The 27,110-nt window shown below is 40.8% G+C and overlaps 1 protein-coding gene and 1 non-coding gene across 2 annotated transcripts in view; both read right to left on the reverse strand.

The window, feature by feature from the left end:
- Arfgef3 (ARFGEF family member 3) overlaps nucleotides 1-16,341 on the reverse strand; it is a 159,832-nt gene extending 143,491 nt beyond the window's left edge. Inside the window, exons 1-2 of the mRNA XM_027938466.2 lie at nucleotides 16,257-16,341; nucleotides 8,181-8,232 (exon numbers count right to left, since the gene is read on the reverse strand). Coding sequence (XP_027794267.2) covers nucleotides 8,181-8,232; nucleotides 16,257-16,341 — 137 coding nt within the window. The remainder of the gene's footprint in view (nucleotides 1-8,180; nucleotides 8,233-16,256) is intronic.
- Nucleotides 16,342-22,888: 6,547 nt separating this feature from the next.
- LOC114095351 (U6 spliceosomal RNA) lies at nucleotides 22,889-22,995 on the reverse strand. The gene has a single exon (XR_003583239.1). It is a non-coding gene; the product is annotated as a U6 spliceosomal RNA (small nuclear RNA).
- Nucleotides 22,996-27,110: the final 4,115 nt, after the last annotated feature.

Here is a 27,110-nt window from a genome sequence, read left to right on the forward strand (position 1 = left end):
TGAAAGGCCAGTAGGTCCCCAAGCCAAGACAAGGAGAAACTTGAGAATGTGGGCTGAAAGGAGGAGACATGCTGATGGGGAATACACGCAGGACAACTGGGAAAGGGGGCTTTGGAATCTTTCTGGAAATAAAACTGGCAGAAGAAAGTAATGAAGCTGAGGTTGGCTTTGAAAAATCACGGAGAAGATAAGCAAAATGGTAGCTGAAGTACTGCCTAGGAACTGCAGGACTGTTCCCAAGGGGATGCTCAGTGAACAATGTCACCAAAGGCCGGCTGCCAGTGGATGTCTTTGAACAAGATAACCCGAGGATTCCCTTGACAGTTTTATCTCCTCTGGACCAGTCCTGCTGTAAGGAACCGAGGTTAGAAGGAAGGAAGAATCCCAGATTTCAGCAGAATGGGAGTGGATGTTCTTTATTCTTTAGAACAGAAACAATTCAAGTCAGATTCATCAAGTCAGATGGTGGGGATGGGGGTAAGGTAGGCAGCATGCCTCTTCCAGGTGGGCCAAGGATTTTTCACGGGAAATTAATGAGAACTGGAGTCTTTGTATAATCAGCATCACTTTGTACAGAACATTGATGGGAGTCCTGATAACTACCACACTCACCCATGATCTAAGATTAATACACATTGTGCAAGTCTGGGCTTTGGTCAAGTGGAAGGCAAGGGATTTAATACTACACTAGCTGAGGTCAATGAATTGAGCTTCTGGGTGTACTCTTTGGGACCTTTGGAACCTCAGTCAGTAAGATATTAGAAGTTTTATTGCCAACACTGAGGTTCCATTCTGGCACAGTTTCCCCCAAATACTATGTTTTCCAAGAATCTAGGAGATGAGAACGCAGGGTTCCTGGGAAGCATGACGTGAAGTCTGAAGAGATGGTTTCATCCCATAAATATGTGTAGGGTGCTGGGATGGGGACACAAAGATGAATAACGTATGCAGATGAGCTCCCTAGGGGTGGGACCTGAGAACTGAACCCTTAAATAACTGCCAACCCAGTAGATAAGATCCATGACAGAATTACAGAGTCTACTGAGGACACAGAGAGAAGGACCTCAGGAGAGACTATAAGGACAGCAGGTTTAGGAAGTGAGAAATGCTGCCCAAGCCACACAGTGGACAGGCTCAGGGAAGAGGACAGCCTATAACATGTACTGCTAATAGCTGAGCAGCTCATGTAAAGGGGAAGCATTGGATTACTAACCCAATCCTTGGACAGCTTTCATTTTGGCCTCAGTTTTGGCTTGTGGAAGAAAGAGGACCATGATAAATATGCTGTATTTCAATTTAGGGGGTGGGCCCAGGACATAAGAGAGATGGGGACTGGGAAGTGCCCACAGTAACACCCTACCAGTGGGAAAGAATAAGGAGGGATTTTTTAAACAAAGCCAAAGCTTGCCTGGGAACGTGGATGGCCTCAGCAGCTGTGAGATCTTCTTGCCAGATTGGGAATACAGCTCAGGGTGAACCCCTTGTCACTGGCCTTGAGTGTGGCCTAAGCAAGCACTAAAAAACTCAGTAACTAGATAAATAATATTTAATGTCACATTCAAAAATTTAAAAATGCAAATAAGCTATGACAAACAAAATATATAATATTTAAATAAAGACAGGATCCAATTCTTTGATTGGATAGCTCAGCCTCATTCGCCTCACTCGAGTTCTGACCTCTTTGGAAATCTGATAGAAAAGATAGGGTTGTACATCAGTGAGCTAGCCAGCACCTCCATGGCTTCCCAGGTGATGGAGGCCTGAGGTCTCCCAGCTTTGTTTGCACGGAGGGAGAAGACCCCTCTGGCAGATTTACACAAAAATACGTTAGGGTGTCCAGACCTAGAGCTACCTGAATTTGGAGTTTCCAATCCATTGGAAAGGACGGAGCTGGGCCAGCAGAGAGACGGAGCACTCCTGGGGCAGAGAAAATTGCAAGATTCCACTGGACAAAGAAGAGCACTCTAGAGAATGGACTAGCAAGTCAAGAATGATCTAGAAGGAGCAATGATTACAAATAACAGTGATGCTAAAAGGTCCCCATTAGAAGCATAAGCCCTTTTCCTTTTAACAAATAGCGAGGGACAAAGTCACAGCTCTTCAAATTTTCAGAGGAAATAATGATCAGATGGATCTAGGTATCAGCATAACCAGGCCATCATAATGTTATGGGGCAGGCTATATAGGCAATGACCAAAGAGACTCCATTTTACCTTGAGACTCCATAGCACGTAAGAAATGCTTCTCCCATGGGAAAGCCTCGTCTCTGTACCCATTAATATTTATCTAGCATAACATACTTGGCAACACAAAATAGCAATTCTTATACAATATAAAATTGTTCTCTTTAGTTTCCATTTTTCTTGGACAGTGTACCTTGTCAGAGATAGACTGTCTAGACACTAGTAACCATGATCTAACTTGTACTGAACTAGGGTCATTTTGACCCCACTTCCCTTCTGACTGCTTGCTGCTATGCCAACCTGGAAAGTCCTACGGGAAATACCAATGTACCCATTGCCTTGTCTCGCTAACTGCCCAATTCAGCTTCTGTACCTGCTTGCTAACAGCTATGTCAACCCAGATGTGGTTTTTGTGGTTCTTGCCTTTAAACATCCTAAAATATTGAGGCTCAAGGCTGTTCCTTGCAGAGACAGTTATGGGTCCCGTAGGGAGCAATCGCTGGCCAGACAACTAAATAAAGACTCTTAACTTGGACAAAACTGGGACTTGGTATGTTTTCTGAGTGACTTGCCCCACAGCAATAAGAACCAGGGGGCAAGAAATGGGCAATGTACTAACTTGCAAAAATCTAAACATTGTAATATTCCAACAGGGCTTAAACCAGGTGCTCTCTGCCAGGTAAGACTGGTGACAGCCTCACAGAACACAGCTATCAGCCCTAAAAATGCAAAGCCACAATGGTCCTGAAAATCCCATAAAATTACCATGTTATTTTGGTGATTCCCAAAGCCAAAGAGAAAAATCAGGGAGGGATAGAAAGTAAAAGGGTAAAATAAAGAGCTGTCAGAAGACAGAAAACATTGAATGCTGTTAACTACTGCTAAGGTCCAATGTTTGTGTCCTCCCCAAATTCTTACATTGAAACCCTAAACCCCAAGGTGATGGTTTTAAGAGGTGGAGCCTTTGAGAATTGATTAGGTCACAAATGGGAGGCTGTCTTGAATGGGACTAGTGCCCTTAAAAGAGTCCTGAGGGAGCTCACTTTCTCTTCTATTATGTGAGGACACTGGGATAAGTTGGCAGTGTGCAACCCTCTAGAAGGCTCTCACCAGAAGTGACCATGCTGGCCCCCAGGTCTTGGATTTCCAGGCCCCCAAATGGGGAGAAATAAATTTCTATTGTTTAAAAACTATCCAGTCTATGGTATTTTGTTAAGAAACCTGGCCAGACTAAGATAACTGCTAATTGTTTTGGATTAGCTTTCAGGTCTTTTTAATGACTTGGTAAAATAATAATAATAATAATAATAATTAATAATGGCTAATCACAATGGTGTCAATGACTATGAGCAGCAACTTGGCATGATCCAAAGTATTTTACCAAGTCTGTGACTCTTAGGGAACATCCTGAGTGACTTTTGCTTGTAAAATAAGCACAGCATAGAGATGGCGACTCTAATCTAGGGCACAGCCTGAGCTATTAATGAACTCCCCAGTGCAAGGAAACTGCAATAGCTCCCTAATTGATAGACTGTATTTAACCCTGCAAAGATGCATGTGAGATCTTGTAGTTTAGGAAGAGAGAAATGAGGAGCAAAGAGTGAGGAAGATAAGGACTCTTAAAACTCACCCAAGGGCAAGACCAAGGGAAGGCAGGTGGAAAGATTTTTCACATGACTATCTGCTACCAGATTTAGGAAACAGTCCATAGGACAGATTCCCTAATACTGCTCACCACATCAACAATAAGGGTGAGCCTTTACCCAGTGAAAGAGTCTTGTACACAAACAATCAATATCTCTTTATCACTCCTTAATTCCATCTAATAAGCTTTATGATGGAATTCTCCCCTAGAATCCACTATGCATTCACCAATCACTTAAATCATTCACATGACATTTGAACTTAGTTTTGTACAAAAAGCACTATAAACAGTCAACAGCAAAAGGAAAAAAGGAAAGACAATACAACACAGGTATTCTCAAGAGTTCAACATTCTTCGGATTTGAGCTACCATTGCTAACATACACCACTGATAAAAGCAACACTAGTAATTATTTATTAAAGTGGTCATATATTGAAAGTAGTCAATGGCAAAAGAAAAAAAATTAAAGCACAGAAAAAGTATTCAGGATTTTGAATGATTTCCTATATCCTTTTACAAAACAAACAATATTTTTTAACACCTGCAAATAATCATTTCCAGGCAATTTATTCAAGAGAAATGGAAACTGAATCTAAGTACAAAATTAGGATAAGGCAAGAGAGATTTTATGAACTTGGTTTCTTTCCCATATATTAAATATAAGTATAATTAAAGAAAAATAATTAACATGTCCAAATTGTCTCTTGTGAGCAGACCAATATTTAGTGCCTAGATGTTTTTGAGCAGATGCTCCTAGAGAAGGGTGCCACATTAAGCATAATGACTTAATAGAGTAAGTGCTCTCTGGGCTTGAGAGCCTGGCAGATGAATCAATGGATTAGAGGAGGGCTGACTCACAACAAAGGGGGGGAAGCCCATGACTGTACATCTCCTCATTATGTCACCTCCTGAATAATGACATGAAATAGAAAATCACACTATTATTGATCCCAAGCTCCTTTACGCTCTAGTTATGGCTTCTTCCTATATCCTAGAAGAGCTCTGAGAGAATTCTACTATTGTGGATTATACTCAAACCCAAACCTCCTTATGCATAAAAAAAAGTCTATGGTAAATTAACCCTTGCTGCTACATATCAGTATTTTCCATTTTTGTATGTCTTCATTCTCCTTCTTCAGAATAAAAGGGGTTTGAGATGAGACATCTGCTATGTCTCATTCATAGGGTTCAGTTCCCTGTACGAGTATGCTTGACGGATCTCATTGTGCACCTGAAATCCAATAATGCACACTTCTGTGGACAAGGATGACGTCACCAGCTCTTTGTCATTAGAATAAGCACTCTGAATTATATTACCAATAATGGTGACAACATGTCATGATATCCATAATCCCTCATCAGCTTCACACCAATTTTGTGACCATCTCCTCTGAGTATGCAAGATGGTTATCTAGCTCTGAGGTAAAGTCCATACCACTGAATGATGTAAAGCTAAATGGTTAAGAGGAGGACCCAACACACATCCTTGGTCCCTTTAAAACTACATTCCTCCCAACCCATCTCCCCTTGCTCCTCCTCCCCAACACATAATGAAAAAATCCCTTTGTATTTTCCCCCCTCCCCGTTGCCTTTTGATGAACATTCCCTTGAGGAATCCTTTTCTCGTTCCATCATTATCTGTAGCCCTCACACTGAAGAAAGACTTTCTATCATAAACCCAGGACCACAGAAAGCCTCATGGACAGGTTAATCCACATTTTGGACTGGGAAACAACCTTCAAAGCAGTGGCCATTAAATTTTTTACACACAGAATCATTAGGAAGGCTTCACCATTTTTCACATATTTTAAGTTCACATTTAGATTTTCTTCTTTATAGTTTTAATTGCAATGCTGTAATTATGGCCCTATGGGATTATTAAAATTTTTAAATTAAAACATATCACTCTATAAATGCATCTCATGAAATTTAAATACCACAGAAATTTGAAAATGACTTTTTTCCATCAAAAATAAATGAACAAACTCATCCTTATCAGCAAAAAGTACTGCATTATTCTCTTTCTCTTTGAATTCATATTTCCTTTTCACTTCCCCTAGAGAATTTTCTCTCAATATGATTTTTCTTAATATTTTTTTAGTTGTAGATGAACACAATATATTTATTTATTTTTATGTGGTGCTGAGGATTGAACCCAGTGCCTCACACATGCGAAGCAGGTGCTCTATCACTGAGCTATAGCCTCAGTCCTCTCAATATATTTTAATGCTTGAAAGGCTTTTGTTAAATATCTCTTTTGATATTTCTCTGTAATAAATTATATTTATAGTGATTTTTAGAAAATTTCCTATAAACCTAAGGCTTCAAAGTGTTTGATTATTCTTAATTTGAGCCATCATTATTAATGCACACAATTGATCCAAAGAACATTAACAATTATTATTTTTTAAATATTTATTGTTTTTAGTTTTATTTTTTTAGGTGGACACAATATCTTTATTTTTATATGGTGCTGAAGATTGAACCCAGTGCCCCACGCATGCAAGGAGAGCGCGTCACCACTTGAGCCACATCCCCAACCAACAATTATTTATTAAATGCTTATATAGTTAACATTGAAAATACATTTTTTTACAAATGCATTTTTAGAGAAATGGACAGAATTTATTTTTTCCTTCAATGAGTTCATATCTCCTACAAATGAGTACAAGCCAATAATAACTCATTATTAGTAGTATTAATAATTCATAAGACAGGACTTAGCATCAATTCCATATATTTTCCTTTTTCACTGCTATTGATGAAGAAACCTTGTTTATACATGCTTACATAAAATGAAGGAGGCGTTGTCAAAAAATATTTTTGTCTATCATAGCTAATTAGATCCTCCTTTAATTTTGCTGAAAGCCAAGGAAAACTACCGAACATGCTAAAAGATGTTCCCTGCTCTTATAATCATTCCCTTTCCTGACGTGGACTCTGTATTTTCATGGTTCTTTGCTGGTAGGATGGGATTGCTACACCCCAGGACAATGCATCACAGAAGAACCTGGATGGTAACTTTGACAAGCAAGAGAGAGGGACAGTAAAGGTGAGATGGGAAGGGAAATGTGACAAAATCAGTTTGAAGCAAATCAGTCTTAAGAAGTGGTACTTGATGTGCACATATGAATTGTCACAATGAAGCCCACTATTCCATGTAATGAACATGCACCAATTCAAAGAAGGATCCAGATTAAAAAAAAAAAAAAAGTACTACTTATACTAGTGAGGTATCAAAAAAAATTGACTCCCTAAAACTACTGACGCCTTCGTAGTTCTTAATCTTCTTGGATGCCCCGACAGAAACAGCTCTGAGACAGATGTGTTGTTGCCACACATTCTGTCCCTTTGCAAGTTTTACACACATTAACTTACACTCACTTTGATTCAGATATTATAGGAGAAGTAGTGAATTTTTTAAAAAAGAAAGAAACATAATTCTTGTTTAATCTACTTGAAAATAGAGGAAATACTTAATAAACCATCCTGTTCTGAAAATATAGACACCATACTCAAAAAAGGCTGTAAATTCAATATTTTTATAACCTTAAAGAAAAAGTTGGATATATGCTTAATAGTAGGAAAGGTTCTAATTTAAATTATGCTATAGCCAGTTGATGGAAGTATATCTAATACTTTAATTTGAAGAACACACATTGGCATTACAAAACATTCTTTATATGGTCATGAGTAAATAAAAACAGGCATAAAACAAAGTTGTAAATAAAATTTCATATTAATTTGTAAAACTATATGTGCATGGAAAAAGATTTGTGAAAACCTATTAAACTCTCTTCACTGTTTATTCTAAAGTAGTGTTAATTATAAACAACTGCTTCGTTATCCTCCTGTGCTTCCCAGAGTTTTCATTATGGACATGTATTTCTCTCATGATGAGCAGGATAAAGTTGTAGCATAGATAAAGAAGGTGGGGAAATAGGTTTGCAGCTCAGGGCTGCTGCATGGGGCTGTACAGTTGCCACCAGCAAGATGGAATCCAGCCATGGATGCCAGTGAGAGTGAGAGTTTAAATCCACCCAATGTGGTTTAGGGCTACATCCCCAGAGTCGGCACCATTTTCTCATTTGCAGTGGAATATAGTATTCTTTGACCAAGCCCTCACCTAAATTTGAATCATGTTTCTTCTTAATAAACTTGATCTTCTTTACCAGTGAGATTAATGCAGTCAGATTTCTAAGGTGCTGACCTCATGAAATATTCTAGTTCAGGGGTGCAAAAAGTCGCCAGTGAGCCCACAAAGTGCTATAAACTAACAACATTATCTGGCCTTCAGGAAAACATGGTGGGCATTATTCACATCTGCTTATTATACAGTCTCCATCTCTTACCTCAGCAAATGGGGAGGGATCTTGACAATGGTGTCCACACCACCCAAGGTTTCTGCAAAAGAAAAATTTACACAGTTACAACTAGGTGTTTAAAGACTGAGAATCTATATTGTACATGAATATCATTGTTCACTTCTCTTTTCCTTGGATATTCCTACAATTATAAATTAGTCAATTTTTAATTATCTGCATGCAAGTCTTCCTTATTTTAAAGTCCTGATAGCCCCCGAGGCTTCCCTGGACCTTGCCTCACCATTGTGGGGGGTGGGGGGAGGTTAAAATTCAGCACACATTTCCCTCTAGAGACAAAGAACGAATAGTTAACTTCCTAACTTGAACCAGAATTTCAACTTCATCTGCTTGTCACTGACCAAGATAGTATATCTTGCAATCAAAACAGAGAAACTAAAGCTGTTTCCTTGAGAATACCATTTCAATATCCTTTAATAATAACACATACTTGAGAAAGACTTTCAAGTTCACAAAGCGCTTTGGGGCAGCATCACATTATTCTCACACACACTTGTGACATGGTAAATTAAACCCTTTTAAAAATCCCACTGTAGTGGGGGACCCTGATTGGGAGACTCATCCCCAAATCTTATTAATCCAACCTGGATGTTTAATACTTTGTCATTGTTTGTGGATTATTAGACACTACTGCTGCCTCCTATGGTAGAGACAATGAGCAGCTCATTATTCTCTTCTCCCAGAAACTGTTCTGTTTAATCCCTTCAATGTCTCCAGGTGACCAGTTCAAATTGTGTCAATTCTTCTCTTCTCTGCTTGGAGTCAACGACCTCCATCTGTTTGACCTATTTCCTTGGAGAAGGATAAATACTCTTCCCATGTTGCTAAGAGATCAGAGGGGAAAAGAGAGACCAGATGAACCCTTGAGACTCAGGACTAACAGGCCAAAGTATAAGAGGATCTAGGCCTGATTTAGCCAATGAAACAGTGGATTTGAGAAAGAAAACTAATCAGCAAAACAGGAGGATCGGTGGTGCCATGAGGCGAGGTAGGAGATGAAAGGACAAGAAAGCAAAACCCTGAGAAGCAGGACAAGAAAGCAAAGACCCGAAATGTAGCTCAAAGGCCACATGAGTGAGTAAGCATGGTCCAGCAGTTAGCACAACATGGACCACTGCCCCGGGGAAAGTTGATGCTGTTTTCTAAGGAGAGGGAATAACATGGAACCACCCTATCAACATGGTTCTCCCCTGCAGAGAGAGGGGTTGATAGCCAACTCAGAATGTGTAACAGTGCCCAGTTCTACAAATGCTGAGTAAGCCAGAAAAAAGGGAGAGGAGCAAAGGGCAGCCACATGGCAGCCATGATGAGCCCAAGTAGTCTCAGAGCCTTCTTCCAGGTATGTGGGGTAAGGGTAGAAGCCAAGGCAGAGAGCCCAGTGAGCAATAAGGGGAAGGCCTGCAGGTTGGCCTTCCATCACCCAGGACAGACAGAGTTTGGGGAGACAGCACCACGGATGCACCAATAGAGATGGCAGAAAACTAGCTTCTATTTCTGGCTCCACACCAGCCTGTGGCACTGTGATGAGGCAAGTCACTTGTCCTCTCCAAGCTTCAGTTCTCCCATCTCCAAAAGGAGGACAACACCACCTCATGGGATTCTTGTGAATAGCTATAGAAATAATGATGGCAGAGTGCCTGACTTTGTCCTTAGATGTCAGGGACAGTTTCTGTCTCCCTTCCTTGATTCACTGACTAAATACTGGGCCAGAGTAGGGACCCAACAGTGAGGAATAATATGGTGGAGGGATTTGTGGAGTAAACATTTTGGTTTCGAACTGGGTTAATTGCCGTGAAGGAAAATACAGGGAATTAGGGAAAGGTGGGATGGGATTATGGACGTGGAGCCAGGACTTTCTGCAGGGAGTGGCGAGACTGAAAAAAATGACTACAAATTGGGTGAGGTGGGGGCATTTTCAGGCAGAGGGAATAATAAATTCAAATTATATCAAGGTTTAAAAACAAAACAAGAAAATACACTGAGAATCCCAACCACCAGCTGGAGCTGCTACTCTGACCAAGCTGCCATCTTGTCTTACCTGGATGACTCCTCCGCCTCCTTCCTGGGCTGCCTCCCTGCACTTACAATCTCAGGAGCCTGAGAGATCTGTCAAGACTCAACTGGAGACACTTCCTTCTTCCACAGCAGATGACCCACATGCCATTTAAATAAAAGTCACACAAGGCCCTCGGCAATCTGGCCTCTCACCTCCTCCTTTTCTCCTGTTCAGTTGCTCCAGCCACCTGGCCTCTCTGCTCCTTCCGGAAGCCACCTCACAGCCTCTCTTTCTGTAAGGTGTTCTCTAGATGCCCGATTTAAGTGACAACTCCCTTTACCCTCCAAGCACCTCCCATCTCCCTCTACTGCTTTATGGTTTCCTTTAGGTAGTATCACTATCTGAGCTGTTTATGTTTTTATTTCTCTTGATGACTGGCTGTCATCCCTCCAAGAGTCTGCAAACTCCCTGAAGGCAGGACAGGATCTTTTTGCCTATTTTGCTCACTGAGGCATCAGCACCTAGAATAGCAGCAGGCACATAGGAGGCGCTCATTAAATACTTGCTGAATTAATGAGCTGAGAAGAAGCAGCACAGTGTATGTGTGTTACTGAAAGAAGGTCAGTGTGTTAGAGTGTAAGGAGGAGAATGGTGCAGGTAGAAAGGAGACCATGCAGGCCTTGACTGACACATTAAGGACTTAGGATTTTATCCTAATGGGTAGCCAGTCAGAATTTTCACATGGCATGTCATGATAGAACGGAGGTTTCTAAGGTAGATAGTGTTTGGAAAATAGCCTGAAAAAGACTAGGGTAGAGGAGGAAGAACAGTTAAGAGACTGGATCTTGACAGATCTCTCAGGCTCCTGAGATTGTAAGTGCAGGGAGGCAGCCCAGGAAGGAGGCGGAGGAGTCATCCAGGTGAGACAAGATGGCAGCTTGGTCAGAGTAGCAGCTCCAGCTGGTGGTTGGGATTCTCAGTGTATTTTCTTGTTTTATTTTTAAACCTTGATATAATTTGAAGGAAGGAAAGCAGTTTGGATTGGAGAGCTAGAATAGAGGTAAAGAGCTAGAAATAGTGTAGATGGGCTTGGGGTGTAGTTAGGAGCTAAAAATGAGCAGGTGTGATGGCAAATGTGTTGGTCAGCTTTGTATCACTGTGACCAAAACACCTGACAAGAATAACTTAAAGGAAGGAAAGATTATTTTGGCTCACAGGTTTAGCAGTTTAGTCCATGGTTGGCCCCTCTCTCCCATGATGGTTTAAAAGGGGGAGGGCCCCTCTCTCCCATGATGGCCTAGGTGGGGGAGAGGCTCTCTCTTCATTGCTCTATGCCCACAGTGAGACAGAATATCATGGCACAAGGGTGTGGAGGAGGAGTACAGTTCCTTTCATGGTAGCCAGGAAGGAGAGAGAGAGAGAGAGAGAGAGAGAGAGAGAGAGAGAGAGAGAGAGAGAGAGAGAGAGAGAGAAGAGGGGAAGAGAAAAGGACTGCAGGGGAAAATAGCCCTTCCAGGGCACACCCCCAGTGACCCCCTCCTTCTGTCACAGCCCACCTGCCTATAGTTACTACCCATCCCTTTCAAAACAGGATGAACTGATTAGGTTGCTGTCCTCAAAACCCAATCATTTTACCTCTGAGTATTCCCACAGTAATACAGGAGTTTTGGGAGGACACCTCATATCTAAACTGTAATAGCAAGGTACAAAAATGGATCAAGGATGATTTTAAGTTTTAGGTTTAAACAACTGGGCAGGCAGTTAGGAGAATCAGGAATAAATGGGATTTGGGGAGGGGGTGGGAGTGGGGAAGAGCACATGCCCCTTTGAACTTTGTTAAGCTCAAGTGCCTTTGGCCACTCAAGTAGAGATGTTGAGTAGGTGGCTGCGCTGGGGCCGGATGTCAAAGCACAGGTGTGCACTAATTGTAGAAGTGCAGGCTTCATATTCTCAGAGACTGGGCCAAAGCCATGGGCATGGAAGTGTTCGACCAGTGGAAATAGCAGCTCGAGGCTGTAATAATCTGGGTAACCTCAGGTAATGTGAGCACCCAGCAGCATCCAGTCTTATTAATGAGGGGAAAGGCTGACCAGAGCAAGACCAAGGGTGAGTAGAAAGTGAGGCACCTGTTAAGGAGTCTGTCTGTGAGGGTAATAGAACCTGTGGTGGGAAGGAAAAGGAGGTGGGTAGGTGGATGGAAGTGGTTGGATAGATGATCCTCCTTCTCCTAGCTGGGGTTCCTGCCTCTAATTTTCTCTCCCCTCTCCTTTATTTTCCAAATTCATTCCACATAAGTCTCCTGATACCTGTAAAATATTAGAAGTACTTCTAAAACAAGGGCATAGTCCCTTCCAGAAACAACTCTCTACCATTCTATTTCCTCCACTATGTCCCAGTGCATAGGCCTCTAGAACTGCAGGTTCCTGAAGGAAAAAACCATTCTCTGAGGCTCTGCCGGAGCTTACTCCCAACCTACTCATTCTTTGCAACTCTCTGGTTAGGCCATTCCCCACTGACAAGAGAGAATCCAGATGGCACTAAATAAAGAGGTGCTGCACACATATCCCTTGCTACTTATTCCACAACCGTTAAGAACATTGATTTTCAGAGAAGTGTTATGACAAAGTAGAAGAAAATGCTCAAGTTAAAAATGCATTAAAGAAAAAAATAACAAAGAAAATGCTGGAGTTGAAAAACAAATGACAATTCACTAGCTGTGTCCTGACCCTTTGCAAAAGGGAAAGCTCTTAAACTGTCTACAGCATTATCTCTGGGTGCTGAGAATACAGGTGATTTTTATTTTTTCTTTATATTATTCTAATATTTTCCAATATTCTGAAATGAACACATAGAGCTCTCATAAATAAATAAAGATGAATACCACTGAAGTCCAAACTAGTCACTAAAGAATTTTTTGAACATCTGCCTCTCATGCTGTACATGCAGAAGCCACCAGGAAAGCAGAAGCAACAGTGCTGGTGCCCAGAGTTGGCTGCCCCATGGACGTGTTGGCCTGACTGACCAGCATCCACTCTCCCGCCTCTCAGCAGCACTCTAATTTTGCTTTGAGGAAACCGTCTTTCGCTGACCCTGGATTTCAGTCAGACTCACGGCGTGGGTTTAGCCAGTCAGCCACTGCATTCCTTGGCTGGAGGACTGCCTGTGACCCATCAGGACAAGGGGAGAATAAGAAAACGCTAAGGACCAGGCAGGAGTGACTGGAAGAGGCCCTCCATCTTGAGATGGCCTACGTGGGGGAGGGCCCCTCTGTCTCATGATGTTCTAGGTAGGGGAGGGCCTGTCTGTCTCATGATGGCCTTGGTAAGGGAGCATCTTTCTCTCCCAAGATGGCCTAGGTAGGAGAGGACCTCTCTCTCCCATGATGGTCTAGGTGAGGGAGGGAGCTCCATCATCTCCCACAATGGCCTAAGTGGATGATGACCCTTTTTCATGAGATGATCTAAGCGTGGTGACTCATGAGCACAATAGTGGATATCCATGCAGAGCATGTTGATCAATCCATAAAGAGCAAGACAAAACCTTGAGAATTTCTGAATCAAACTGAACCCACAGCTGTTCTTCTGTTCTTTAATGGATGGAACAAGTAAACTGTGTTTAGCTTAAGTTGACTTTAATTTGTTTGATTTCTTGCACGCAGCATATTTCTCAATTCTTCTTCCCTAACAGAGTATTTGTACGTACACCAACTCTATGATCCAAAGTCGTAACTGTTCTCTAAGAGAATTGTGAGGGCAGGACTCTGAACCCAGCAGAGCAACTGAGGAGCACAGGAAATGCTTTGTGTGTGAGCTGGGCCTTGGAGAGTCAGGGAAGGGAATTCTTGGCAGAAGGACTAGCATAGGCAAAGGTAGAGAAGTATGTTTTGCAGCGTGTCCAACAAATGCCGCTGCTGACTGCCCCTGGGTCCTTGAGCTCTTGGCAAGGGAATGATTAAAAGGGAATGACTCTGGGGATAGATTCTGAAATGCATTCTAAGATGTTTACATGTGAATCTATAAAGAAATCATGGGGTTGAGTAGTGATGAGCGTTTTGTGGTGGAAACATTGATGGGGCAACAGAAAGGGACTGGAGTGGGAAACCATCTCCCTTGCCTTTGTTTACGCTTCATTTTCCCTGCACCGGCCCTTCTAACTAACTCTTTCCAGGAAGCATTTCATTCATCCTTATATCTCATGCTCATACAGTAGAGGTCTCAATAATGTTTGCTAAATAAATAAGCGAGGAAAAAAGAACAGCCTACCTATTCTTCAAGTGAAACCTACTTCAAAAGCCCTCCAGCTCACATCAATCCCCCTCACATCCTGACCTTATATTCATCCCCCCTTCTTTGGCCTGCTTTCCCGATTTGCTCATTCCAAGGTACATATGAGTGCTCTGCACTGTTACTTAACTATTTCATGCAATTCCCTGTTGTGTTGTTTATTTCAGAAAAATCACTGAGAAAGGAACTATGTCTACCCTTACAGTCAGGCTGGATTTGGGGTTGACACAGAAATATACCTGTCTTAGCTCTATGCTTCATCTGTGACTTTTAGGGCCTAAGTGCTACAACATTGTAATTTAACTTAGCAAGATGTTGAGCATCAAATGTCAAACTTATTAAACATACTAGATCACTCTCTTTACCTTGTTTATCTAAATCTGCTTAATTTATAGCAAAATAATAATGAATACTAGGAATGACATGTTTAGTGCACAGTCAGGCCCTGCTTTATTATGTTACCCAGCCATCTGTGACCCTTCATTAGAGGCATTTGGGAATCTAGCTCTGAATCACTGCTGAATGACAATAGCAATGCAAAAAATAGTCCTGTGGCTTTAAGAGCCTTGCTGCTCTCAGATATTGAATCCATTTTTCTTTAATGGTAAACTACAATGGTCAAGTGCTGGCTCTATGTACAAGATAAACTTCCTAGACAATACTCCAGACCATTCTGTGACAATATGCACAGGTTAAGCAAAAACTGATGCTGCTATGATTGTACACACACCCAAACATAATGTGAATTAAGACCTTCTAAACACTAACAGAGTGCCCTGAAATGCTATCAGAATTCTACGTTTAGTGGAAAGGCTGATGGCACTTCTCTTTTCTCTTTTTGGTCTATCACACAACACAGTGTCATGACAAGCATGGACTGTCTCTTGATTCCCAAGGAAAGGAATTCTATTTTTTAATATAGTGGTTACTGAAGCATCACATACAAGCATGGGCAAGGCAAGGCGAGGGGCCCACAGAGCTGTTCTTGGTTTCTTCTCAGGCTTTTCTATTTAAGAAGCATCAGTATCACTCAAATTATGCTCCTGATCTCTATTACCATTCTGATTACCCAAATTCTTGACAACTGGTATGTCATTCCGTTTCTTTCTGCTGCTGAGTTCTGCAACCAGAGATGGAAAACGCCAATTTGCTACCTGGAACTTATTTCAATGCTAGCACAGCTAACAAATCTAAAATCCCACCTGTCTGAAAGGCAGATCACAACAGAATTGCAGAGGTAACGGGCAATTCTTCCCATATGTAATTTTCCATCCACCATAACCACGAAAGCTAATACTTAGCAAGCTGGCGTCTCTCAGGAAAAGCAAATTAAAGCTTAATCTTTCCTTCCTGGTTCCACACGCCAATGTTTGAGATCTGGGTTGTTGGTTTAACTTCCTTCTTCCCTACAGGCGCTTCGAAATCAGGGCCTTACATTCGCACCGGCTTGGGGTCCTAACTCTCGGCAAGGGGTGACAGTTGTCCAGGGTGCTGGGGACCCGGGAAGGACAGCGGCTCCCGGTTAAGGTTTGGGAGAAGATAAAGACTAGATGGGAGGCAGCTGGGATGCCCACGCCCCAGCCAAGCTTCTCCTATCCCACATCATTTCACCGAGGCAACTCTCGCTATTGCGCGACAAGCATCCATAACCCACGCACGGCGAACAGCCCCGCAAGCCCAGGGGCCCTTTGGGCAGTGCTAGCGCGGCCCTCCCGCGGCGGGAGCAGGTGCCGGGCGCTCTCCCTGCCCGCGGCTCGGCGCGCTTACCCAGGGCCCAGGTGCAGCTCTCCTTGATGGCTTTGTACTTGCTCCCGGACGCTTCCCTCTGCAGCTTCCTCAGGATCTCTTCCATCTTGACCTTCCCGGGGCCGGGCCGCCGACAGGGAGAGAGCGTTGGCCAGCCGGGCCGGGGACGCAGCCGCCGCTGCCTGGTCCTGGGCGCCTAGGCGGCCACTGCGCTCGTCCCCAGCCCGCTGATGAATCACGCCCGCTCCATGCCGCGGGCCACGTCAGTCCCACCGCCCCGCCCCGGCGCCCCGCCCGCCCGCCAGGGTCAGGTGCGCTCGGCTCCGCGCCGCGGCGGCGGTGGCGGTGGTGGCGATGGTGGCGGCTGCGGCGGGCCGGGGCCGGGGCCGGAGGCTGGAGGCCGCGGCCGCTGACCCTGCGGTGTAGGCGGGCAGGGACACCGAGGCTTCGCGGAAAGGTGGAGGCGGACGTCCGGAGCTGGCTCGCCCGCCGGGCGGGAGCCGGGCTCAGCCCCTGGGAGCTCCTAGTGGGCTGCGGGCAGCAGACAGGGAGGGGCCTCGGTCCTGGCCTCCCACACGCGCCGACCGCTGCTTTGGGCTGAGCTGGGGTGGCCCAGCCCCGACCCCCGACTCCGCAACGCCGTGCAGGCGCCGCGCCTGCTGCATCCCTGAGTCCTCACCAGAAAATATATGCATTCACTCAGTGGTGAACAGCCCTCTGGGCCACTACCTGTGTCACGCTGGGGGATGCCACCGTGAACAGGCTGTGTGCTCCTGCCTCAGGGAGCATAGGGCCAAGACGTGAGCGGCTGTGTGTGGTGTTACAGTCTAATGCCCAGTGTGTGGACATGAAACCAGGCCCAGGGAGGCAGGTGACTTCCAGCCAACAAGAGCTGCACCCAAACACGTCCTGAATGCAAAGGCCTTTTAAAAATTTCTTTCCTCCTCTTCCCTACCACTCTTGCACTGAAATTTTTTCCTCTGAGAAAGGGGGCGCACCAGCACCTTTTCATTGAAGCCATTTAGCTTGAATGAGTCGGGGCCTCAAATTTTGAAAGTACCCTGTGTAATTCTTCTTTATCCATTCATCTGTTGAAGGGCACTTAGGTTGATTCCACAGTTTAGCCATTGTGAATTGAACTGCTACAAACATTGATGTGGCCTCGTCACTGTAGGATGCTGATTTTTAAGTTCTTCCAGTATATATGAGGAGTGGTGGTTCCATTCCAAGTTTTCCATCCTGCTTTCCAGAGTGGTTGCACCAATTTGCAGTCCCACCAGCAATGTATGGGTGTACCTTTCCCCCTCCTCCTCACCACCATTTATTGTTACTTGTATTCTTGATAATTGCCATTCTGACTGGAGTGAGATATGATTTTCCTTAGAAATGTAACTGTAGTGGGGGCTGGAGTTGTAGCTCAGCGGTAGAGCACTTGCCTCCTACATGTGAGGCACTGGGTTGGAGTCTCAGCACCACATATAAATGAGCAAATAAAGTAAAGGTCCATCAACTACTAAAAAAGTTTTTTTTTTTTTTTTTTTTTTAAAAAAAGAAAGAAATGTAACTGTAGTGGTAGTGAGGATGATGGACTGCAGAGAAGAGGTAGACTAGCACCTGGGAGAACAGAAGGAACGTTTGCAGCAATCTAGGGGAAAAAAAATAAGACCTTTTATAAGTGGGAAGAAAATATAAGAGACATTTAGAGCATAGAAGCAATAGATAGCATTTAATGGAGGAGTGGTGGTAGCATAAGAGACAATTTCCAGTTTCCTTGTGTAGGACATTGGGGCCACAGTTGCCTCATTCTCTAGTTAAAGAAGAGAGAAGGAAAAGAAGAGTTTGGAATGGAGGAGTTATTGAGTTCAGTTTTAAACATGGTCAGGTTGAAATGAAAATGAGATACCTCTTGGGTATCTCATTTTACTTATGGATAGGAACTCAGGATGGGGGTCTATGATGGAAAGGAGGAATTTAAAGTCATTAAGCATATAGCATTGTTGATGCCTAGGGTTTGGTTGCTGTGAGTAGGAGGGCCCTAGCCGTCAAGTGACGGGCAGAGGAGTAAATACCTGAGGAGGCTAGAAGGAAGTCAGAAATCCAAGGACTGGGAGGGTAGCCAGGGAAAGGAGTGCCAAAGTGCCAAAGCAGGGTGTCCAGCAGGCAGGGGATACTGTAAGTCCTGGGAACTGAGGAGGCAAAACTTGCAAATTCACAGTTCCCCCAAATCCCTCTAACTATCACCCACACAGCCAATGAAGCCATCATTTGAAGAAAGGTTTGCAGTGAAAATAAATAAATAAATAAAAAGTCAAACACTATAGCACATAGTATATTAATGTTAAATCACATTTTGGGGGACTGGGGTGTGGCTCAGTGGTAGAGCTCTTGCCTAGGATGTGTGAGGTACTGGGTTCGATTCTCAGCACTGCATATAAATAAGTAAGATAAAGGTCCATTGACAACTAAAAAAATTTTTTAAAAATTGCATATTAACTATTCAGAAAAACACATCCATCACAACTATATCATATATCAAAATACATTACAAATCTATTAAAAAGTTAGATTTAAATGCTAAGCCACAAAAGGTTTAGAAGAAAATGTAAGTGAATACACTTATCTTAGTGCATTAAGATTTCTATCAAACCAGCTAGGGCAGAAACTGAAGAGGGTTGGGGTGGGGAGCAGGGAAGGGGTATGGAGGAAAAGGGAGAGAAAAGAAAAAAGAAATTTCAATAGATTTGGCAAGTTAAAGACTTTAAGCCAAAAGTTTCATACAAAATTAATAAACAAATTAAAGGAAGAAAGAGGAAAATTCTTTTAATTTTATATAGACTTACATTTTTGAGTCCATTTAAAATTATTTATTATTTTTATAATTAAAATCACAAGTTTACTTAACCTACAAACCAGGAAATATTTATGATAATGTCAGAGATAAAGGTTTAAATAACTTTTCTAAACTGCTATTAAAAAAAAAAAAATGCCGAACACCATGCTAATGTCTGTAATCCCAGTGGTTTAGGAGGCTGAGGCAGGAGGACTGCAAGTTTAAAACCAGCCTCAGCAACTTAGCAAGGCCCTGTCACAAAATAAAATATATATAAAAAAGGCTGGGATGTGACTCAGTGATTAAGTACCCCTGGGTTCAATCTCTGACTTTAAAAAAAAAAAAGGAAGAAAGGAAAAAAATCAATGAAGAAATAAAATGATTAACCTACAAAAAAAAAAAACTGTACAAGCAGCTGCTTCTCAAAAGAACACCAACTTAAAAAAAATTTTTAGTTGTAGATGGACACACAATGTCTTTATTTTTATGTGGTGCAGAGGATCAAACCCAGTGCCTCATACATGTGAGGCAAGTGCTTTACCACTAAGCTAGAGCCCCAGCCCCAAGAGCACAAATTTTTAAGTAAGCTGCTATTTTTATTAGTCAATTTGACTATTCAGAAAAACACATCCATCGCAACTATATCATATATCAAAATATATTACAAATCTATTAAAAAGTTAGATTTATTTTTAAAATGATTTTATTAGTACATTATAGTTCTGTGTAATATGGGGTTCGTTTTGGCATCATCATTCATGCATGGGATATAATTTGTTCCACCTCAGTTCCCAGTGCTTCCTCTTTGCCATCCTCTTCTTCTCCCAGCTTCCCTTCCTCTGCTCTACTCGTCCTTCCTTCCATTCATTGCTTTATTTTTTTAAAAAAAAAACTTTTAAAAAATATTCTTTTAGTTATAGTGGACCCAATATCTTTATTTATTTATTTTTATGTGGTGCTGAGGATTGAACCCAGTGCCTCACACGGATGAGGCAGGCGCTCTACCACTGAGCTACAGCCCCAGCCCTTATTGCTTTATTTTTAATTGGTGCTTTGAAACTGTTATTTTTCATGCCATTGTTAGTAAGGAGCTGTCAATAAGGTCCTCTCATGTCTTGGGTGCTGGTGGGACTGTAGTCAGTCACATTCCTAGAGGGACTCTGGATGGTGCTGGCCCAGTTATTCCCTCGTATGAGAATTCATCCTAAGGAAGTGATTATTGAAATGAATGAAGATTTTTGTACAAGCATTTCAATGCTTCTTTTAATTACAAACAAATGAAAACTACCCGCATGTCCATCAACAGGGAAATGGAGAGATAACTTGTGAGGTATCCACTGAGCAGGATACTATGTAGCTTTAGGATAATGGGACAGAGAGATACTGAATGATATAAAAAACAGTTTCTACTATATGCAGTAATAAGCAAATTGTGAATTGCTATGTACTTCTGTACACTAAACCACCCCAATTTTATATTTAAATATTTGATATAGATATACACACAAATTTAAAATACATAATCTATATAAAGCTGAAATACATAAAAATATTAACAGTGATGATCTCCAGTGAAGCTATGGGTAAGTTTATTTTTCATTAAAAAGTTTTACTTTTATAATTACAAAAATGTTACTTTTTTAAAAGGTGGTATAAAAATGAGATTCAAAGTCAGCAAACACATGAACGGTCACAGAAAGGACAAAGGTAGACACAAGGAAGGATGGAATGGATTTGAGAGATGGGTTAGGTTCCTGGGGCAAGAGCCCGGCTGCAGAGGACAAAGAGCAGGTGGAATCACGTGAATAAATATCCCACTCCTAAAGTTGACTGTAAAGGAAAGTGAACACCTTCGAACATTTTCCCTACAACTCACAGCGGAAAACATGCTTTGTATTGCTATCCAGTATACACATGTGTACATATATAGGTTAAAAACTGAAATAAAAGTTTTATTTATAAAGCAATAGTTACTATGTATCATAAGGATTACTATTACAGCAGTCACATTTGCCTATTCCTAAAATCATTCCAGGCTGGGGTATGAGGACAATGTTACATGTATATTCACGGCGATTTATATTTAATGCCTATTCTTTTCCATGTTTTTAGTTTTGTTGCTTAAAAATTCTGGCTAACACATTTAAATTTTTGTGGATATTATTAATGACAATAAACTATTCATCAATAAGAATTCTCTAATCTTAATCCAAAATGATGATAAATTTATAATCACATTTCAATGTATTCAAAGAAAGTAGCAGTTATTAGCTTTCTTCTTTCGGCATCAGTGTGTATGTGTGGGTGATGTTGGGGCTTGAACACAGGGCCTGGTGCATGCTAGGCAAATGCTCTACCCCTGAGCTACATCCCCAGCCTGGAAGTTGACTTTAACTCAACTATAGATTTTTCAGGATTTTGGAAAACAAATGGATCATTTATCAAAATGCCTTCCATAATATTTCTTTTTTTATTGGTTGTTCAAAACATTACATAGCTCTTGACATACTTTAGATTCAAGTGGGTTATGAACTCCCATTTTTACCCCGTATACAGATTGCAGAATCACATCGGTTACACATCCACATTTTTACATATAATATTTCATTTTTATTTTTTGGAAATGATTAAACTTTGAAGTAGAGACTTGTAGTATGATTATTCTCTTTAATTATACGCCACTATTTAATACTGTTTTCTTCATGTGTTGCAAAATGTTGATGATACATAGTGACTGTGGTGATTATTTTAAATGTATTTTGTAACTTTTACATATATCTAATACCTTGCAGTATATATTATTTTATCCCTATAAATCCAAATTCAGTTCATTAACAATGTCAACAATAGGAGTTCTTGTGCTAACTTTTGCTGAAATATCTTCCAAATGTGAATCAAATGAGATTGCTTTTGCAACAGAAAAGTGTGGCTCCCATTCCTGAGCTCATATAACTTAGTACTTTGCTTGTAGAAGCCCGACCTTCACTATGATATCATGTATATGTAAGTTAGTGAAATGGAAATGCTTAGCTGCTCTAACAAAGACCCAACAAGACAGTGGGTTACACTGATTTCTAACTTAAACTAAGGCCCAAGTGGTGTAGGTTGGTGCAGAGGTCCAGGAGCTCATTCCAGGAATGTGCTGCTTGCATGTTACTGCTTCGCCATCCCACAAGGAGTTATTCTCATCTGTGTGACCTGAATGGGCCCTAGGCACATAGAGAAATCCATGCCTCAGAGCCCAAGTCACATAAATTCCTTCTTCCATCGTCTTCTGTTGAAGACAGAGTTGCAGAAATCTGCCTGTGTATGACAATCTATCCCAGTCTCCCAGAGTCCAGCCACAGTTCTGTTTCTATGGCAAAGGGAGGAGGGCTTGGTCAGACACTACCAATCGCAGCCATAGCTCCAATGTTGGAACAAGACGTACAGAAAAGTGAAAATTTCCTTAAATTGTTTAATTATCATTACTCTCATTTTCAAGTTTAGGAGGATTGGTAGAATCCTTAGAACACCAAAATCTTTAGAACGTATGAAATATGGGTTCTGAATAATAATATCAATAGTAGTTTCTAAGAATACTTTTAATTACCCTACTATGTTTTATGGTTATGTTTACTTCTTAACAAATTTGCAATTCTATTACAATTTTCCAGCTGAATCTGTTTTTCATATAATGTGTTTTCCAATTCTATTAAATTACTTAACCAATTATGTGCTAGATTAAATATGAACAACACAAAAACACTTTATAAAAGTCATCATGTCCTATATATTTTGCATAAAGTGAACATGTTAATCACTTGAAATGTTAGTGCTCTTTTTTAATATGCAATGTTTCACAAATTTGCATGACATCCTTGCGCAGGGGCCATGCTAATTTTCTCTTTATTGTTCCAGTTTTAGTACATGTGCTGCTGAAGCAAGCACAATATTAGTGCTCTGAAGTGGCCTCACACCATCTGTCTGCCTAATAAGTATTAATTCACTTCTATATGTCCTGTAGAACTATAAATCTGTTAAGACTACGTTATCACTAGAAGTCTAGTTGTAAATTTCATAGCTGATTTATCAAGAATCATATTCATCTCATCCATGTGTGCAGAGAATAATTTTTTCAGCAAGTACTTAAGCAATTTTCTCTTTCACAACACACACATATGCAATTAGAATATGAAATGATGCTTTCATTAACCAATATGAAATTTTGTTTTGATGAAGTTATATCTTTTTTTTTCCTTTCTTTGAAAATATTTGAGGGCCTTATCAACAAGTTTTGCTTGCTGTAGTTCCAAGATTTTTTTTTTTTTTTTGGCAGGGGGGAATTGGGGAGATCTCAAGTTTTCATATGAAAGAATATTAGAAGAAACATTTTTTTTCTTGTGTTGTCACTGTATACACGTCCAGATCTGGCAATTCAAACAGAACAGGTTTCTGTGATTTCTACATCTTTATTTCTTCTAATAATGAATTCTTCTTAAGAACACTTTGTATAAATTTGATTAATGTGTACAATTATCACAGTTAAACACTTGTAAAAATTGTACCTCATCCAAAACAAAACAAAACCCACATTGAAAGTTGTTAACTCATAGCCAAATCTTGGTGGAAAGTCTTGCTGCCTTTGCCAACAGAGGATAAATTTCTTTTAAACTTCATTTCCCAATTAACTGTAAAGTATAATGACATAAAATTAAACCATAAAATATGAACTTTCCTGATACAATTATGATCCCATCTTAAACATCAGATGGGCCACCAGTGAGCAGGAGAGTAAATGGCTGGCTAGTTCCCAGTCAACACAGACCCTCATTACACCCTTGCCACTAGCTGTCACTCAACTTAATTGTCTGGAGTATTTTCCACAACCTAGAAAGTTCTTGTTTAGAATATATATGTTGCACGTATTTGTAGGTTTCATACTATTATATCTAAATATATATTTTGGTGAACATTCAATTATTTTACAATACACTAATAGAGGCATGAAATTTGAAAAGCATCAGATTACAGGGAGATTTGAGTCTAAAGAGTCTCTTGATGGGGAGTATGTCCAGCGAGGAAAAAAAAAAGGGGAGAGAGAGACAAGAAAGCAGAGGCTGAAGAAGTGGGAGGAAGCAGCCTAATGGTGAAATAAGTGTCCTATGAAGACGAGAAGATGGCATCTAGGTACAGATGGTCATTGCCCAGGCAGGCATGAAGGCCAATCTACAGAGAGGAGGGAAAAGTAGAAGGCTGGTTTGTGACTTGGTTTACCTTATTGATGTGGGAATGGAAATTTGTGGCAGCTGCACCTGGTGATTTTTGTTTTTCTCATAGAACATGAAGACATGCCTTGTGTGTAAACGAAATGAATAGATGACAACTGCCACATTTGGAAATGGAAAAAGGAGTGTCATAAGATGCAAAGAAGTTTGCTCTTCAGTGTTGAGGACTTGACTAATTCCCTATTTATGAACACTTAGGAAGCAGTCCTGATTCAGAATTTCTAAATCTGATGACAACTAGTGGATTCGCTAGTGCTTTGGAAATTGGCCACCTTGGTCCATCCAGATTAACTCTCCCTTTTAAGTTCTTTTTTTTTTCCTACCTGATACTCAAATAATAGATCTTTTCACTTACTTTTATGCCTAATTCACAGTGTGTTAAAGAAACTTGTTTGTAATGTGAAGTGATTTTTTCCCCAAATATGTACCAGTATAATCTGAAAATACAATAAGCATACTTTTGGATTAAATTCAGTTTTGTATTAAATTTAGAATAAAAAAAACATTTAACTTGAAGGTTGTTTATGAAATCATTAATGATACTGAGCATTTAGAAAAGTAAATGATTATAAATAATGTTTTAAGTAATATATAAAATATGATGCAACCCCCCCACCACCACCACCACCTTTGTTTTGTACTAGGGCTTGAATCTAGGGGCACCTAACTTCCTGAGTAGCTGGGATTACAGGTGTGCACCAACACACTCAGGTGATAAAACCCTACTTAAAAAAAAAACAATATCCACAAAACAGATAAAACTTAAAAGCAATTTTCTATTTTAGTAATAATTAATATGCACTTAAATATAATCCAATTTGGTGTTTGCTTCTGGCTATTGTACAACAGTTTGTGTCAGAACAACCTTACTGTTAAAAGCAAGTGTAAGACCAAACTTAAGAATTAAAAGCAACGCTTTGAGGGCATCAAAACAAACAGGGTAGGGCTGGGGTAGTGGCTCAGCGGTAGAACACTCACCTAGCACATGCGAGGCCCTGGGTTTGATCCTCAATACCACATAAAGATAAATAAATAAAATAAAGGTATTGTGCCCAACTACAACTAAAAAATAAATATTGAAAAACAAACAAACAGGGTGGCAGGTATTTGATGGACCAAGATTCTAGAACCCAGGGGCGCTTAACTTCCTTTTTCTTTTGGAGTATTTGCTCATTTGCCTCATAGTGCATAGAGGTCACCTATGTGATGTCATTGTCACCTAGAGATGTCAATCTCAAGGTCTGAAGAGGAAACTTGAAGATCAGAGTTATTAACGTAATTAGAATTAAGGAACTATTCTCTCATATATTCTGCTTCTTTTCACTCAATGGGTTTTTACAGACAACTTTTCCTTTTTAGTTAGGCTGCTTGTCATTCCATCAGATGACTCTAGCAAACTCTATTCAATCTGTCCATATTGTTGGATTCCAGTTTGTACTATTATAAGCACGGCTTCAGTGAATTGCAATGGTTATTATATTACTTCCCTATTAGAATATCTTTCTAGAATACATTCCTACAAGTGCTGAGTCAAAAAGCAGATGCAAGTCAGGTGCAATGGCACAGGCCTTTATCCCAGCAGCTTGGAGGCTAAGGCAGGAGGATATAGAGTTCAAAGCCAGTCTCAGCAAAAGCAAGGCACTAAGCAACTCTGTGAGACCCTGTCTCTAAATAAGATACTAAAAATAGGGTTAGAAATGTGGCTCAGTGGTTGAGTGTCCTTGAGCTCAATCCCCAGTACCCAAAAAAGAAAAAAACAAACAAACAAACAAACAAACAGATGCAGTTCCCGGGTTTAACCACATATTGCCAGTCTCTACTAAAGGAATATCAGCATGTTCTTCTACCATAGTACACATCCTTCAGCATAAGAGTATATTTTTTTTGATAGTTTAAAATGTTTTCCTTTTTATTGGCATATTATAATTATACATAATGGTGGAATTTGTTAAAATATATTCATATATGCATAGAATAAAACAGTATAATTTGATCAATTTCATTCCCAAGTACTTCCCCTTGATGCCCTTCCTATATTCCACTGGTCTCCCTTCTATTTTTTAAATTTATTCTATTAGTTATACATGACAGTAGAATGCATTTTGATACATTATGTATACAAATGGAGCACATCTTCTCATTCCTCTGGCTATACATGGTGCAGAGTCACACCAATAGTGTAACCATACCTGTATATAGGGTAATAATGTCTCATTCTGCTGTCCTTCTCATCCCCACAGCCCCACCCCTCTCCTCACTGCCCTCTGCACAGTCCTAAGTTCCTTCATTCTTCCCTAACCCCACCCCACACTCCACTATGGATCAGCATCCACCTATCAGAGAAAACATCTGGCCTTTGGTTTTTTGAGATTGGCTTATTTCACTTAGCTTGATATTCTCTAGTTCCATCCATTTACCTGCAAATTCCATAATTTCATTTTTCTTTAGGACTGTGTAATATCCCATTGTGTATATGTAGCACATTTTCTTTATCCATTCATCTGTTGAAGGGCATCTAGGTTGATTTCATAGTTTAGCTATTGTGAATTGAGCTGCTATAACATTGATGTGTCACTGTAGTATGCTGATTTTAAGTCCTTTGGGTATAAACTGAGGAGTGGGATAGCTGGGTCAAATAAATGGTTGTTCCATTACAAGTTTTCTGAGGAATCTTCATACTGCTTTCCAAAGTGATTGCACCAATTTTCAGTCCTACCAGTAATGTATGAATGAGTGTACCATTTCCTACACATCCTCACCATCACTTATTATTGCTTG

Source organism: Marmota flaviventris, chromosome 6, assembly GCF_047511675.1.
Source record: "Marmota flaviventris isolate mMarFla1 chromosome 6, mMarFla1.hap1, whole genome shotgun sequence".
Taxonomy (NCBI): Eukaryota; Metazoa; Chordata; class Mammalia; order Rodentia; family Sciuridae; genus Marmota; species Marmota flaviventris.